General features: G+C 38.3%; 2 protein-coding genes across 4 annotated transcripts in view; one reads left to right on the top strand and one right to left on the bottom strand.

Annotated features, from left to right (window-relative positions):
* Positions 1-17,862, bottom strand: part of CTPS2 (CTP synthase 2) — a 68,578-nt gene that overhangs the window by 27,866 nt on the left and 22,850 nt on the right. The gene's annotated exons all lie outside the window — the stretch shown is intronic.
* Positions 13,020-15,050, top strand: LOC104538582 (protein S100-G-like). The gene is made up of 2 exons (XM_010181832.1): positions 13,020-13,151; positions 14,937-15,050. The coding sequence occupies exons 1-2, from the start codon at positions 13,020-13,022 to the stop codon at positions 15,048-15,050; spliced, it is 246 nt and encodes an 81-aa protein (XP_010180134.1).

The following is a 17,862-nucleotide window of genomic DNA, read 5'->3' as shown; positions in this document are numbered from 1 at the left end:
AGATGCTGAAAGCCTACAGGAAATATTTTAACAATATTGTTTCTAAGAAAGTAACATCTACAAAATAATGTCACCTTTATACTACCACAAATCAAGCAGGCATTTAATTAGCATGACATCAGATGAACACACCCAGCATAATTTAGCCGTCCTCTGTGAAAAGTGTGGGTGGCTTGGTACAGATCAACTCAGCAGATAATGCCATGATCCACTCAAATGCTACAAATGTTTACCAGGCAACTAGCGAAAGATATTGCCACACAGAGAAAGTTCTAGGCTCTGTCACCAACCAGCTCAATATCACACAAAATACAGCCAGCAACACAGAAAAGCAACACACAGAACAGCTATAACCTCACAAAGTTATCATTTAATGGTGCCCATAACAAAAATATTTTTTATCCTTCACCTGTACCTCAAGCAGTTTACGTCTCCAATGGCAGAATGAAGTCAGGAAGCATGAGAAATAATTTTTAGTCAAAAAGTACAGGTCTACAGTGAATCACTGTCAAATCCATTGCCAACGCAATTCTGCTGTTCAGCGCCTAACTGCACAGTGTGGAATATCTTACCATCACATACAAGTCAAGGATGGAAGGCAAATAAATACAGAATTAAGAAATCTAGTAAATTTAGTAAAAAAGTTTTCCTTTCAGGGGAACTTTTGTATTATTCTCCTACCTCACTTTCAACAGATAATTTGATGGGGGGCGGGGTATTTATTAAAAGTTAAACTTTAGCTAATAGGTTTTCCGTATTTTTAATTACAATTGCACAGTTCAGAACATAATGGACAGACCACTCGCATCTCATTAAATCCACCCTCCAATACAACTATGCAACCGATTTGAATTCCTCAGTTTTTCCTTGCCCATGCGCTCTTAGGCACACGCTTAATTCCAGTTCTCACTCCTAGATGTCTGCAAGGCTGTTAGGAAAAGGACAGAAGTCCTCAGCTGCTGCACAGATCTTTTCAAGCCACTTTACAAAGGCAGGTGGGTTTCCTTACCTCCATTTGGTATAAGAAAAATAAGGCAGTTTAAGTGATTTGTTTAACCTAGCAGAACCAGGCTGCCTGTGACACCTAATCTTGTTCCTACACTTTAGAAACAAGGCAGACAAGGATACAGAAACTCACACATTCCCAAGCGAGCTTCCAACAAGGCCTGCAGCTCAATGTAACCTGAGCAGTTATCTAGGTAGAAGAAACTTCTATGGAAATGGCACTCATAACATTGGAGCTGATTTCACGTAGTTTTCAACATATGAACTGCAGTACACAGGTAACATATTTCATGCTTCTTTTTTTCTTCTTCTTTTTTAATACACAATTTCTGCAATCTCATTTGTGTGGGTGGTTTTTTGGAACCAGGAGGGAGAAGGAAGTGTTTTGGAGGCATTATATTCAGTGATACAATCATGGTATTAAGTGATCTGGACAACGCCTTTCCACATTTACTTTATTTCATTGATCAGGACTGCATTTTTAACAGGACAACTGTAAGGAACTAGTTTACCACACTGCTTCTGAGCTAGTCCCCATGTGTGGGAATTGCCTCGCATAACTTTGGCTGCATAACTTTCAGATAGATAATTTAAGGGAGCCACCTGAGTGCTCCTCTCTGTAGGGAGCAGTGCACATCCAGAGGCAAATACATTCCAGCTGGAAAATCACACCAAAGCATGTGGCAGCCTGAAACCCTCACCTAAGCCATAAGGCATGCAGTGCTGTTCTGCTCTAACACGTACAACCTGCTTGCACAAAACAGTTTTATCAGTGACCCTTCCATATCCGTACTTTGTCAACATTATGTATACACCACTCCTGGAGCATCCATAGTTCAGACTGAAGTGACACACTATTCAAATATATTGCAGTGTTACCAAGACAGACATGGGCATACAGCTCTCCATAAAAGAAATGTTCTCTGCTTGTTAAATCAGACACTGACAGATACTCACCTACATTCACTTCATCCAGAAAACTGTTCTCTACATAACATAAATTTCCCTATTTGATTTACAATTATTTACATATAATTCCTTAGATAAGTACTGGAAAGGTCAAAGACTTTCTGAAAATGTAACATGCAATTCTACTTAGAAAAATCCTTCTTATGAAAAGAACCTTAAGAAAGGAAAAAAGTGGGAAGTTATTAACAGCAAGATGCCACTCTTCAGAAAAACTAAATCTATGTCCAAATGAAGACAAAGAAATACAAATACTTTTAAGTTAAATATATAAATACCAAATAATTATTACCCCCAAAAATATTTGAGAAGCAACTTTTAAAAGCCACCGAGAGTAAGAGTAAATTATTTTCCCTTCATTTTCATTTAAGAAGAAAAATCTGGCATTGTGAAGCTAATTGATTATCAATATTTAAAAATAAAATAAAACTCACACTCAAAGAAGCTATGACCATGGCATTACAAAAAAAAGGAGCATTTCGCTTGTATGCACTGTCAATAAGTTCAAAAGACATCCCCAAGCTAAAAAAAGCCTTCTTCATGGGAGTCTCTGATGCACCCATCTCAAATTGAAATGTTAAAAGAAGTGGTTACAAAACAAATAGACAAAACAGACAGTAAGAAATTACTAAAAACAGATGGTAGTCACTCAATTTTGAAGTAACTGAAGGGTAAAATAACCAATCTAGTCACTGTGGTGATTAATCTCTCATCAGCTTGTCACCCAAAGACCCTGAAGTGGCAAATGCTTCAGAAGAAATACAGAGACCTAAACCACCTGATGTCCATGCCAGGCAACCTAGCAGAACTTTTAACAAAAATATACAAGTAGAAGGCACCTGGGCAGCTGTAACAGGGTGAGACAATGCCAAAGATCTGGTAAAAGGAGGTTGTCTATCTGTCACCTAGCTATTGAAGTTCTTCAGGGAAAAAGTATGTGGATAAGGGAGATTTGGTTAATAATCAAAGTCCACTTAGATTTCTAGCATGTTATAAAGCCACATAAAGCATGTCATTGAAGACTCATAAAAACTAAGTAGCTATGGGATTAACACACACACACACACACACAAAAATCAGTTAAAAGTACACGGGTAGAAGAAAATGCCTTTTCGCAGTGGAAAAAAGTCACAGTTGAACAAGGCTCTAGGAATAATACATTCAACTTATTGATAAAAAGAATGAACAGTAGGTGACAACCTGCTGATGACACCTAATTTACCGAGGGTAATAAAGGCGAGGGCTTACTACAAAGAATCACAAAAGGACCTTCTGAAACTTAGTGATCAAAACACCAGGTGAAATTCAGCAGAATCAAATATAAAGCCATGCACAGGGAATAAACCATGCTTAATTTCACATCACAGTCACAGGCTTTGAGCTGATCACTGCCCCTCGGGAACAGGACCTCGAGACTACAATAGACAGCTCTATGAAGATGTCAGTTTGGCACTCTTAACAGTCAAAAGCTATTCAACATTATAAGGAATTACAAAAAGGAAGACAGACCACAACAGAGGAGATCATTATAACACTTATGCCTGTGCCAGCCACAGTTTATACTGTGCAATTTAGGTCTTCCAGTCTTCTCTGTCTTGAAAACATCTGAGCTAGAAGTTGTAGGAAACGAGAAAACTAACTCAGGAAGCATCACTGCCCACCTGCTCTACTGTATTTTTCCACAGATAATTGCTCACAGATGACAATGGAGACAGGTGATGGGCCTTTGCTCTAGATGGAGGTCTATGGTCTGACCCAGTGTGCATTTCTCAAATAAAGGTGATACCATAAAACACACTGGAGAATGCCAGCTCATTGCCTACTTGTGATATAACCACAGGTGTGCTTAGTTCACAAACCTATTTCATCAGTTCAATCTGGGTTCTAAGAGAAAAGCAGGGTTCTTTCCTTTTAATTCATTATCTCAAATAAAGGTCCTCCAAGTGCTACTTGTCACTCCAGCTTCAGGTTTTGCTGAGTTTGCAAGGACATGATGGCATGAAGAAGAAATTAAAGAAATTTGAGGATAAAAGAATTTCAGAAACCTTTTCAGTTGTTTGCTTAAGTACTGGCTCTCTAATGCCCCGAAGAAGATAGAGATGACTAAATGTGTCTTGTCACTTAAGCTCCAGCTTAAGAAGAAACAGGTAAAAAGCATTTAAGTTGGATGAGAAGGTGCTAATATAAATATATTCACCACATAATGTTGCTAATGATACGGAATTTCAAAAACTGTAATTTATTTGGCGTTAGAGAATTTGTAATTTTTCTGTATACCATCACTTACAATTCCACATTCACTCTGACAGAAACAGCAAGACAACACAAACCTTGCAAGAACTCAAATTATCTCTACTTAAAATGGATTATTTTGAGAAAGTTTAGAATATTATTCTGCCACAAGACAAAAACGCTTTGCACAAAGTCGAGCTGTGCAAGAAAGCAATGGCTGACAATCTCTGTTGTCTGCAGACACAGCATGTCTGCTGTGATTTGTTAAAACTTATTTTTCAGTTTGCAGATTAAGCAATACTGAGGCTTTGGTATTTTTGCCAGGCTCTTGGCCAACTGCTGAGCTTCCTTCTCACCAATGAAGACCAATGTTAACAGTTTCATGGCAAGTTATGTTTCTGGTCTCTACACGGGCTGCCTGCAATTCACCAGGACAAACGACAACCCCAATGGAAGCCACAGTTAATTGAATCTGTGTTATATTTTAGCCACAATGCAATAATCACCAAGTGTTTTATACATATATTTTTATTATTTTCAAATGCATAGTTCCAGATTCTTCATAGCTAGATATTACACCTTTATAATCGTAGGATGCAATGGACAATAGAAGGTGAGTGTGCAGATGTGTTGGGTTAAATCAACTTTAGTAATGTCTCAGAGGAAAAACAATGTTTCTCCTTTTTTGCTGTTTTGGCAGTTCTGATACACAGAGGCCACATAGCATGCACAGGTATCTTGAGGTTACACAGGTCTGTTCCAAATTGACGCTAGCCTTAAGGCCAAGGTCCACATGGCACCTGGTACACACCCTTAAAAGCTAAAGGCACTTAAAAATTTCTTATAAAATCCTCTCCACTATTGGTTCTGAATGCTAAGAAACTTCCTAAAGCTGTAATTTGTTACAGGAAAGCAGTGGACTTCTAAGTATTATAGGAGAGAAAGAAAAGCAAACGGAAAGCCTTTCTGTGTTGAAGGCAAGACTAGTCACCAATCTAAAATACATTAAACTGGCACTAGGGTTGAATGTTAATTTCAACTTAAATGATAGCACGACTGAGAAATGAGTTATGACTGACATGGATAATTTGTTAATTACAGTTGATAGCAAAATGCAAATCTACTTCCTTGTTTTACAGTTGTTTATAAACTGCTCATTTGATGCATTTGTGAAAACTGAGAACTTCCAAACTACTGCTGCTGTTTCTTACTGAATTTATTGAATTATTTGGCTTTGATTTAGTAATCACATTAGGTAATCAGAAAATCTAAAATGAAGCTAGGTACGCAAGCAGTATCTTTTCTTGACTAAAGGTTTTGTTAAGCAGCAATATGTTTTATTTCCTTCAATGGGCCACAATACATATAAAATATTTAGACAACTGATTGCTCTATACTGTTAGTAGACAACAGCTACTCATCTCATAAGCCTGATTAGTTCTCTTGATTTAATCTTTATTTTTCCCTCATGTCCCAGGGTAACTCTTGACTCAGTCAAAAGAGAGCAGGGGAGACTTCACTAGCAGCCTTTTGCTTCCATTGTACCAAATTCTCATGTCAGAGAGAAGTGAAACAGAGTTATTCACAGTAGTTTACTTAAAGAACATTTTGACAGTCTTCCTTTGGAAAGAATTTAGCAAATACCTATAGTATATCTACAAATCAACACGGAGTGCTAACAGATGAGGGATTTGTATATCAAAGGTAAAGCTGTTACTTCATGACATCATTTTCACCTTAATAATGAAACCTATCCCAGAACACCAGTAATAATCTGATTTTACATGGCAAAGCACACTTGCAGACTTCTGGCTGAGAATCAGCAACTACTGGAGCTCAACCAGTGCATATATGCACCTCTTTCTGAATCAAAGAGAGCTCCAAGATTCTTACCACTATGCTATTTATTTCTCTGCCTCTGCATTTTGTGCTGAGTCTGACCAGGCCAGCAAGGCTGATCTGGTTGTTCCTACAGAGTGCTGAAGGTAAAGAAATTGAACAGAGATATTCAGATGTTGGTACTGAAGAAGCCTTGCAAAATGACCTCCATTTCTTTCTCCTGAAGACTCATGGTTGCTGCTTTCTCCAAACTTACCTGTTCCTTGGGGAAAGCAGGTGGTTATTTCCCAGCACAAACACCTTTACTCAGTATTGTGGCACTGTCTTGATAATTCCATTCTACTTCAGCAGCGAGGCCAGCAGAGCTGCAGCAGCGTCACAGTGACCTAGAGGGTTCCCTGCAGCACAATTCTGATAAAAGACCTCAGTCCCTGATTTGCAGAAGTGTGAGCATTGTAACTGTGCTGAGGGGCCACTGTCCCTACTCAGTGTTCAAAGACATCCACACAAGAGTGCATGCTGGCCCATGTGGTCAAAAATTCAGAATACTCATTCTCCCAGCTCCTGTTGTTTAATGTAAAAGGCAAAATTGTTTTAGACACAGAAGCCAGAACACAGGACTCCCTGTCTTCCCCACATGCAGACAAGAGAATCAAGAGTATCTTATCATACCATCATCATACCATCTCAAGCTGTAAGCTTGCTTTAAAAGATAGTGTCACTCACTCACATTATATCAGGCCCCTTTCTATCATATCATATTAAATACATTGTAAGAATACATAATGGATTAGGCCCTTGCAGGATCGAGACAACCACATGTGTCATTCACTCACCAGTAGGACTGTGCTGGATTATTACACTGGCAGACAGTAGCTCTGGATTGCATGAACACAAATTATAGGTATTTCTAGGCAAGAAGAAAGCTGGGCAAAGGCATTTCTTACTAGTATTTTCACACATTGGGATTTAGGCATCTCGGTGCCAAGTAATTCCTACATTATGTGCCCATGTGGTTTATTAGGTGCACTTCTAGACCTCTTTTGAACAGTCCATCAGGTTTGCATTAAGAGCAGCAATAGTGTTTCGAAAACAAACTACAGAACTCTATTCTATCTCTCCTCATCGATTTCCTTTTCAGGATGAAGAAGGGTTCTTAGCTACAGCTCAGACATCTATAGAGTCCAGGCATCTCCTAGGTCAGCAAGAGAAGGTCATAGGTCTCCTATGACAGCTGAGAGAAGACTTAATCTCACCAGGGAAATAACAAACTTGCTAGTGCCCGTTTTACTGCCCTACTTATACTTACTTTGCCCTATCTGAAACTCAGCAAAATGTCACTCCTCCATAAATCCATATGGGCCTTGCTGGAATGGAGATTTATGCATTTTTGAGCGCTATTAAGAGTTCCAAAAAACAAATCTGAGTTTAGGGAGAAACAAAAAATTTTAGGGTTTTAGCAATTACACTAACTAAATTTCAGTTGTGGCACTAACAACTTCATTGCACTGCTGCACGAGTCAAGGTTCAGAAAATGGAAGGATAAAACCTCTTCTTGAAACACATTCTCCCTCAAAACTGCCTCATGTAACATAAAATACATCACAGGGAATTTCAGCAATATAATAGTTTGTCAGATGTGTACATGTGACAGCAAAAGCTGACACATATAGCTACAATGAGTAACACATCACCAATTTAAAACTGACTACAAACAACGCATCATTAAATCATTCGTTCCTGTAGCAGCCACACCCAGTCTTGTTTGGGGAGACACCTTCAATGTCCCATTAGGTGTATGTCATAGTATAGCGAGGGAGGGCTGGAAGAAACTGTTGTCAGGATAACCCATATAGTTCAGGCTTAATTTGTAAGATGAGACAACCCTTTTACATGTCACCACTGGAGGTTTTACAGACAATGGCAATTTTAACATAAGGAATGCATCACCCATGACACATAAAGAATTTTACAACGCATCTTCAACTTCCATCTAACAGTTCCGTACCTCAAAGCAATCGCAGGCTCTCTACAATGGCTGTACTGCAGTTTGCTGAACTTCTCACCCATAACTATTTGGCCTTTTTCAGAAAATTTGTTAACTGGATATTACTTCTCTCCCAATCTGTCCTCTGTCTCCTCCTAGCCCAACAGCAAGAACTCACGGCACTGGCAACACTGAAAAGTTCTACCACAACTCTCCTGTTTGAACTAGAGAGTTAGTTCCCACACCTGCCAACACACACCTTGAAAAAGGTGTAGCAGACTGACTTTATCCCAACTTTACAGCCTTTTCCTTTTTCCAGATGGCGCAAGAACATCTGAAGATGACTGCAGTTGCAGGACTGATTATCTGCAGAACTCACCAAACCATGACAAAACCCTTAAAGCCAAAACACACATCACAGTAGAGGCAGACATCCGTACCTCCATTACTTTCCTTTATTACTTGCAAATTATCTACAGTAAAACTATTTTTTAAAAAAAGTAATCCTACTGATCTATTCTTGTACATGTCCCATACTTAACTTCAGATGCAGCATGGGGATTGGTATTTTACAGCAGTCACAGATACATGTACGTTCTTTATACTAGCATATACTACACAAATACTGCTCTGCTGCTTTACTCAGTAAGAAATCAAACTTATTTGACACCAGCGCAAGATTTCTTTGCAAATCAGATAAGGAATCGTATGTTCCACTGAGTCCCTAATCCAGCCCAATTTACTTAAATTGTCCCATCATCTTTCTCCATTTCCACTCCAGAAAGTGATCAAAGTTAACAAAGGGCTTTGATCTAGCGACTGATGTCTGGAAGCTAGAGATTTTGCACAAAAAGTATATAAGTAGATATAAGTAAATACTAAGCACAAAACTACCTCCTACTCTTTCTTTCCAAATGCACAACATCCACAAATATACGTTCTCAAGTAGAGCCAACTTCACCTTGACAGTAGACATTTCTATACTGTGGTCAGGCTGTAACATAAGCCTTACAGAGATTCTTCAACTAGCTTTAAAAGTAGTACAAGTAACAGTGATGCTGCTACAATAAAATACACCAAAGAAGATGGAAAAATACTGAAGGGTTAGGGTGTTAACCCATCAGCAGAGGATTAAACGGGATGACCAAGATAGCTGCTGCCATCCGGTGACAGCCCCACCCCTGTGGAAGGTGCCCTGTCCCTTCCAAAAGTGTCAGTGAATGGCACAGAAATCCACTTACAGATCAACCCAATTTATAGTCCAGCACACTAAGGTAAACAAGGAGCATAGACCCACATACCATTCAGCCATCAACAGAGGCAGGAAGGATGTGACAAGGGCAGGAGACAGCACCCAAGTTACCATCCCACTTAATCCATCATTAGACATGCATGAAGACCGTCTGACCATGATGCCATTAAGATTCACCACTTTTATCACCAGCAGTGGTGCTCGAACTTCAGTCATCCCTACAGCTTGTGTTCTCTTACTCTCCAATGTGACTGGAATTGCATGCTCCAAATTTGGCCAGCAAACCAGTTTACTAGGACAATACTCAGCAATAGCCAATTATGAGTGAATATCGAATGTGCAGACACCATCACTGAAAGAAAGTGACCCACAATCATCACAGAGACATGTGTGTGATATCCATCCCTAAACAGACTTACAACACATCATCAACTCAGTTCTTTTTTTGCTAATGGCTTTGGATCTAAACTACAACAAAAATGTCAATTCCAGAAGGATATGGTGCTTACTAACATGATGTCTCTAGCTCAGGGAAAACCCAACTGAATTATGTCATAAACTGCAGGAACAATACATATTCATGGATCCAAGAAGGAGCAGCAAAATACTGTAACTAAATCTGTCTAAATAAGAGAGAAGAGGACAGAGTTGGGAGATCAAACTACAAATCCCAACTCTGCTACACTCTCATTCAGATAGCTTCTGATAGATTACAGTACCTTGTGAATAAAGCTGATCTGAGCAGACTGGATTCATCCCCAGATTTGTCATGCAACTCTTATGCAACTCTTGAGCAGGTCACCTAAATTTCCAGACATTGGTCTCTCACTTCCATGGGAAGATGTTTCAGTAAAACTGGTTATGGTATTTTGCAATTAGGTGGCGTTCTTCAATAAACCTTTAACAAATTAACATGGGTAATGTGCTGAATTCCTTGAGTTGTGATCCCTCGAAATGCAATTCTTCTTCCACACTACTAAGCATCTTACTACTACACCTTCAAGACAGGGAGGTGCCTTTGGTACAAGTAAAGATAAGTCATTTGAATACTTAAAGAAAAGTTTTGCAAATACTGTAATGTCAACAATATATATCAGGCACACCAGCTTCCTGACATTTCTTCCAAAAGGGACAAGGCAGTAAACATGGTGAGGCTACCACAGGCAGGAGTTGTAGGCAAGGAGAATTAGTAGATGGGGAGCAGAAGCCTTAACAGATCACCTGGTCATGCACTAGTACTAAAATTTCACCATCTATCAAAGGTGGAAAACAGGATGGAAGGAGAAAGAGAGAGATGTTTGGTTTTCATTTTGTTTGCAGGAAGAAGAAGAGCAGAAGAGAAGAAAAGGACTTACAACTATCTTACTGTCATGAATGACCACAGAGCTCATGCCCCAGTTTGGTATATGGGACTTGCCCTAACCCATACAATACATCCTAGACCAAGACTCCCAGACTTGCTTGCACTGCTACCACCACTTGCAGTAACAGCAGTAGAGGTTCTGCTAGTGATGAGAGCAGCATCCTGACTTTCTTCTGAACCAAAAAGCAAACACAGGAAAAAGTGCATTTCCAGCTTCATCCCTCAGTTGGACTGGACAAAGACTGGGGGGCACCTGACCCCAGTTTTATGACCCTCAAACTAATGCCAAGCTTTTGTGCTGAATTTGAAAGCAACATATTTGTCCTCCCTACAAGCCTGAAATAGCGTCAAGAAACTTGACAAAGTCTTCCACTATTGAAAATCTGTAGCTTGCCACTTCCCTGTAAAATGACACACAGGTTCTCCTCATCAACCAAGTGCTTCAGGTACTATGTAAATCTGCAACACCATGAGCGCCCAGAGTGATGAACGAGCTGTACAGCTTTGGATATGGCATCTCAAGCAGCATGGGAAGCAACAGGAGAAAATCAAGAGAGGATGAGTAGATCTGAGAAGCAGGACTCCCAAAGGAAGACTAAACTAGCAAGGATTTGTGAACCTAAAAAGGAGACAAGGGATTTCTCAGGTATGTTAAAGGTCATTTTAAGAGAGAAGCCAATAGGTCTATTCTCCCTGTCTGTAGAGAAGGAGAAGCAAAGGGCTTAAGTGCGGCAAGCCACGTGGACATTATTAATATCGTCTAATAGCAAGATAAGGATCCACAAGGAATGGACCACATAAAAAGGTTGTAGAGTCCCCTTTATTTAAGGCACTTAAGAATATGTTAAGCAGACATCCAACACAAATACCAGTGATCCCACTCCAGGGCAAAGGGAAGAATAAATTATATGACCTCCGGAGAACTTTCCTAATACACTTCTCTCTGATACTCCAGGAAGTGAGTATAAGCACATGCAAGCAGGCTGCTAATGCAAGGTGTATATCTACATCATTCATCCAGCAAAGCTTGCCTAGTCTTCTCAGGAAACCTTCTACTTGCCTGTCATGGAGCCCTAGACCCATACATTTGCAGTTCCAAAAGCAGCCCTTCCAACCCATCCACCTCCTGCAGACTCATAAAGCTTTTGGCTTAGAGTTATCAGTAATGCAATGATGACTGATTCTCAATAAGCGATGCACTGGATGAAAGATCCAGAAAGAGAGCCTGGAGCTAAGCACCAAGAAGTGACAACAGCAGACGTCAGGCAGATCAAGTAGCATGCAGAAACCACAACCAGAGCCAGCAACTCAGCAGTTGCAAAACCAGCAGCGTTGGGTCATCAACCACAGGCTGAATATCACCCAAAAATGTCACATAGACCATCACTGGAACATGATTTCAGAACCTGCAGAAGACGATACTCAGTTATGAAGGTGTGCCCAAGGAGGAACCGTTTTTCAGAACCTTAGATTCACCTTTTCCATTTAGAATGCTTCAGTGTATTTCCATCCACATCATGAAATGTTTTAATTATTATTAGTGGCAAATAAATTTTATCCCAGAGCAAATTCATCAGTCTCCTGTGCTAAGAAATAGCACAAAATTTCCAAGAGTGGCTTTGCCATTGGTGATTATCAGCTCACATAAAGGCCAAGTAGCTTCTTATTTATCTGGATCTTTTTTTAAAACAAATTTATATTTACCATTTTCCAAAAGTCCATTATAATAACAAACACTACACACATCCTCGTAGGAGCCTGTTTCAAGCTTCTTTGGTCGAGATACATCTTGAAGTGTGACACAAATTTAAGAGAGAAAACCACTCCAGGACAGCCTATAAAGACCAAGGAAACCTACATGAAGTGCAGTGGTGGATGACGATGCCCACCCATTTTGGAGATTAAAAAAAATCAACCAAAACATTACTCATTTCTACTGCTAAAGTATCCTATTCCTTTGACTACTGAAAACACAATAAAACTAGCGCACTGACTCAGTGACAAGTGCTAGTTTCATAATTAGGGTGGAGCAGGCAAGCAACTATAAAGGTTGTCCCAATCTGAGACTCTCACTTCTGCTGGATACATTCGAAAGCTCTGGATTTTGAGTGAGGTAAGCATAACCTATACCTATGGGGTGTTTCAAATCTTTGAACTTAACTTGGATTACTTTTTTCCTTGGGAAAATGGATCTAGTTTAACAGAAAACAAAACAACAAAAAACCCTACCTCTTTTATCTAGGTTAAGTATTAATCATTTTACATGGTTAGTAAACCAATGAACAGGGTGTCAGATGTATTTCAAAATTTTGATGCACAGGATTGTTATTGTCTCCTTTGTTTGCAGTTATTCCTCAAGACAACATCTGAGAAACATGGAACATTTACTCAATGATAACCTTCTGAAGTATTTTACCCAGTATGCTTTAATGGAGGGTAGCACCAGTGCACTGTCCCTTGGTGGGCTGAAAAATCTTCTTCAGAATCAATTTGCACAGTACCTGAAGGTAAGTTTCACTCATTATATTCACTGTGCTTACTATGAAATGGGTAGGAAAAAGGCAATTCAGGCAGTGGTGTTGCAAGGCAGACTGTTGTGCCCAAATGGTTTCAGTGACTCTGTATATAATACTTAAATAAGGGTTGGCTTATAAAACTGCATTCACATTAATGAACAGTAGCTCCAAACAGGTATCTGAGTAGGGAGCTTATTACAAAGCCCTATGAAATAAAATGCAAAAAACTAAGAAGCTGTTTTGTTTGAGGTTTTTTATGTAAGCCAAATTTGAGTCTTATAAAAGATTTTTTTAAGTCTAAATAATAAACCTTGAATCTAGAAAAATACATTAAAAATTTCTATAAACCAAGTAAATCAGTAGGACAAATTTAAAAGCAAGAAACATGAGCCAACTTCTATGTAGATTAAGTTCCCACCAATGTAAAATAAAAGAAGATCTGCCATTCCAGAATGATGCCAAGTAAAGAAAAGAGTTGCCACCAAGCTAGAGATAAATACTCATTTAAAAAAAAAAATATATATGAAATCAGAACTTAGATATCTATCTATCTATCTATCTATCTATCTATCTTTCTCCGCCAGACCTTTCCTGAAATGGATTAGGACTTAATTTAGATTCTTTTACTAGACAAATCCTTAAATGCTGTGTTTTGGATAGCTGACAAAAGCAATTTTTGCTAAAGGTCTGAAAAAAGTTGCACCTCAATAGAAAAATCCAGTATTCTGAGAACTACAGTAATTCAATTTAGTCATCTGATTAGCATGAAGCAGCTAATATTAAAAGAAAAAAGTAAAAAAACACCAAGGCTTTTTCCCTTAAAAAACATGTCAGAAATGAATAGCCAAAAATTCATTGGAAATGTGATGGCAAATTCAGAAATATAATGCCTCTTATATTAGCTGTAGACAACTTAGCACCATGCCCATTTTCCCAGATATGTGGAAATGGAAGCATTCAGGAAAAGCAATACTGATGTTTTCTGTCCAGATAGCTGACATTTTCAAGCATCTACTCGGCTTGCAGAAATATACGGTACCATAATAAATCAACATAAAACCAGCACAGGACATTACAAAACACACATAGACAAAGTATGAAAAAAAATAAATTATAAATAAAAACTGTTTTAATATTATTTAACTAGTCTGATCAGGGAGGTTATTGGAATACTCACTGCATCGGGATGTTACATGCACTCTTACCAGACAGGACAAATAAAAAGAGCTAATAATCTAAACTAGATTTAATTCATTAGCAAGAATTCTTCAACAGTGAATACAGTATTCCTACTAAAGAGGGGAAGGGAAAGAGACTTCCAGGTCCTGGTCGAAAGCCTAACAAAAGTAGCAACACGTTTTCAAATAGTGTATGCAAGGCTCAAATTTGTATCTAATAAAGAAGTAGGTGGTACGCATATTAATTTTTATCGGTGACTATGTGCATGCTGCAACTATTCCACTTGCTCCATTTCTTAAATTCCAAATTTACCTATAAGATTGAAGTAATGAGTAATTACTGTCTGAGTAATACTTGATATTTCTGAAATGGCTATCATATCTTTGTTAACATTTTTGGCAGGCGATAGCAGGCATTGTATTTCTAGCTTAACCAGTAAAACTGGTAAATACAACGCTACCAGTAACATCTTCAAGTAACACTGACTGTTATTGACTGCATCACTTCTTGGCAATATTCCTCATAGGAAAATAGTCGTGGCAATTTATTTATTTATTTCTCTCTTTTTTTCTTTTAATTCTTTTCCTATAAAAACAGGATTCATTCTCACTTGATAACATAATTAAATCGTTGGACAAAAATAATGACGGAAGTATCAGCTTTGATGAGTTTGTGATGGTTGTAAAAAAGTTAACTGGTGCAGGACAGTAAGGCATCTGCAAGAATGAATTTCACTGCTTTGAAGGAGAAGAGCCTGGCGTTCGTGTACATTATACGCACATCTAAACCCACAGATTTGTTATGATTTTAAAACATATGGAATAAAGATTTGACATAAAACAAAGCATGTCTTGTATTGTTTTTCCTGCACATTCGCTAGTCACACTTTCCAGCTAAGCTGCCTCACAGTTAGTTCAGAACTACCTGTTTCTATTTGCTGTCACATTAGAGAAAGCATCACTTAACAAACCCTGCTCTACCTGGGCTGTTATTTGGACCTCTAGAGCGATTCAAATCAAATGCTTTCTAAAACACACAAAAGAAAAGATGCATCATTCCATCTGAGGAATGTTCCCTGGTGTATACTATCCAATACTCCTCTCGGTTCAGTTTCATCATTCGTGTGAGGCAACACTTTCATATTGTGAACAGTTCAAATTTTTAAAACAACGTACTTATTTTCCATAACAACATAACAATGCTAAGTATGATGACTGTTACATTACATGTTCATTTTAAGTTACATTTACATAAGTATGTACATTTTTTGTTACAACTCTTGAAAATGGGAAGATATAAGTATATCCAGAAACGGAGTGATTGCTCTTGCAACTAAAACATTCATTACATTTACTTGGTGCGGCTTTAACCTTTTCATTGCATGATTCCCTGTGACACTTGTACTTCATGTATATCACTGTTTACTTTAAGAGGAAATTAGTCAAAAAGAAAAGAAATTAGAAGAATGGAAATTTTGAAGATAAGTAATTCAGTGGATTAGGCACTAATCCTACTAGAGAACTTGGAATTTTTGATTCAATTTTAACACCAACATCATCCATTATCCTGATAAATTTGTCAGATCTCAGAGTTACTTAAGGACCTAAAGACTCAACCTCATTGCAAAGCCTATCCAGTGTATTCAAAATTCCATACTACAGTGGTTCCTATCCCTGAATTTCCCCTCCACGAAATGAGGAATAAAGTACTCCACACCAGTGATGCATGAATAGAAGCCTCAAAAATTACGATATTTAAACATGATATGGATGTTCTAACAGGCTTCTGGGGCATTCTTTTACATAAACACTTCAGTTGTTAAAATCTGTTCTGTTTCTTGGAAGGAAATAAAATAATAATATTTATTACATTTCTAGTTTATGAAAAAAAAAATCAAAATTAACAACATGCTTGGATTCCAAAACTAAACATACCCCACACACATTTCCTTACAATGCTACGTTAGCTACTTTACACACATAAGTAAAATCACAGAATTTAAAGAGGTTTTTCCACAAGCGGGACATACATTCCTTTCCATTTCTTGGACAACCTTAGAAATTTTGTAATTCAATCAATGTCTACTGACATCTGTAACAGGACAAGCAGGCATCAAGAAACAAACTTGTTATAAGAGTGTCACCTACTGGCAAAAATTATTTCTACATAATTTGAGTACACAGAACACATGCACTTATTTTATCTGGTGCAGTATCTGAAGTTTCATGATGCATTAGGTTATGAAGAACAACAGTCACAATTAAAATTAGCTTTTTTAAATTAAAAAGAAAGTGAGCTAGAATTATTTCTGGAAATAGCTTTTTTTCCTTAGAACAGTATTAGATGCAGTTACAATAAAACTGACAACATAATTGAAAGGATCATTTAAAAAAGAAAATCTGAGTTTAATACTAGAGAGAGGTGAGGGATATTGAACAAAGCAAGTAACTCTTCTGTCATCCAGTGACTTCAGTTCATTAGCAGCTCAAAGACTATATGGTTTCCCTTTAAAAGACAGAAAACTCATACTAAGCACTACTCTCAACATTACTTTTCTGAACAGCTATCTTCCTGCAAAGAACAATAACAATTTACCTCTCACTATTATGCAAAAGGCTTGAAAATAAAGCAGAAACCTTAAGAATATATTATGGAAACATGACCTGCAAATAATCAACCAAGATGAGATCAAGAACTTGAGGGACCATGATCAGTACTCATGTACCACCCTCATTTTCAGTACTGAAATCAAACCTGTGTTAAAGAGGAATTGAAGCCAAAACCTTAAAGGTGGCATTCTGATGGTGTAAATGGCATGGAACGGTGAATACAAGTAACTGCCATATCAGATGCTTTTTTATCTTTTTTTCTTCAGACTACATATCTTTAATTTTAAGCCTAAATGAAAATAATAACAAATTCCAGTTCTGGGCCCCTCAGTTCAAGAAGGACAGGGAACTGCTGGAGAGAGTCCAGTGTAGGGCTACAAAGACGATTAAGGGAGTGGAGCATCTCCCTTACATGGAAAGGCTGAGGGAGCTGGGTCTTTTTAGTTTGCAGAAGAGGAGACTGAGGGGAGACCTCATTCATGTTTATAAATATTTAAAGGGTGAGTGTCACGAGGATGGAGCCAGGCTCTTCTCGGTGACAATGATAACACAAGGGGTAACAGACATAAGCTGGAACACAGGAGGTTCCACTTAAATTTGAGAAGAAACTTCTTCTCAGTGAGGGTGACAGAGCACTGGAACAGGCTGCCCAGAGAGGTTGTGGAGTCTCCTTCTCTGGAGACATTCAAAACCCGCCTGGACGCCTTCCTGTGTAACGTCATCTAGGTGTTCCTGCTCCGGCAGGGGGATTGGACTAGATGATCTTTTGAGGTCCCTTCCAATCCCTAACGTTCTGTGATTCTGTGAAATTCAAATCTCTCAAAGACAGCTTATAAATTGCTGCTTAGTAATACTTTAGAATTCTAGGTCTCTTCACCTTTAGGTTTTCATCACACAGATAATCAGCTTTAGGA

This window comes from Mesitornis unicolor, unplaced genomic scaffold (assembly GCF_000695765.1).
Source record: "Mesitornis unicolor isolate BGI_N332 unplaced genomic scaffold, ASM69576v1 scaffold7203, whole genome shotgun sequence".
In the NCBI taxonomy this organism is placed as follows: Eukaryota; Metazoa; Chordata; class Aves; order Mesitornithiformes; family Mesitornithidae; genus Mesitornis; species Mesitornis unicolor.
This window is presented reverse-complemented; position numbering and strand designations above follow the sequence as displayed.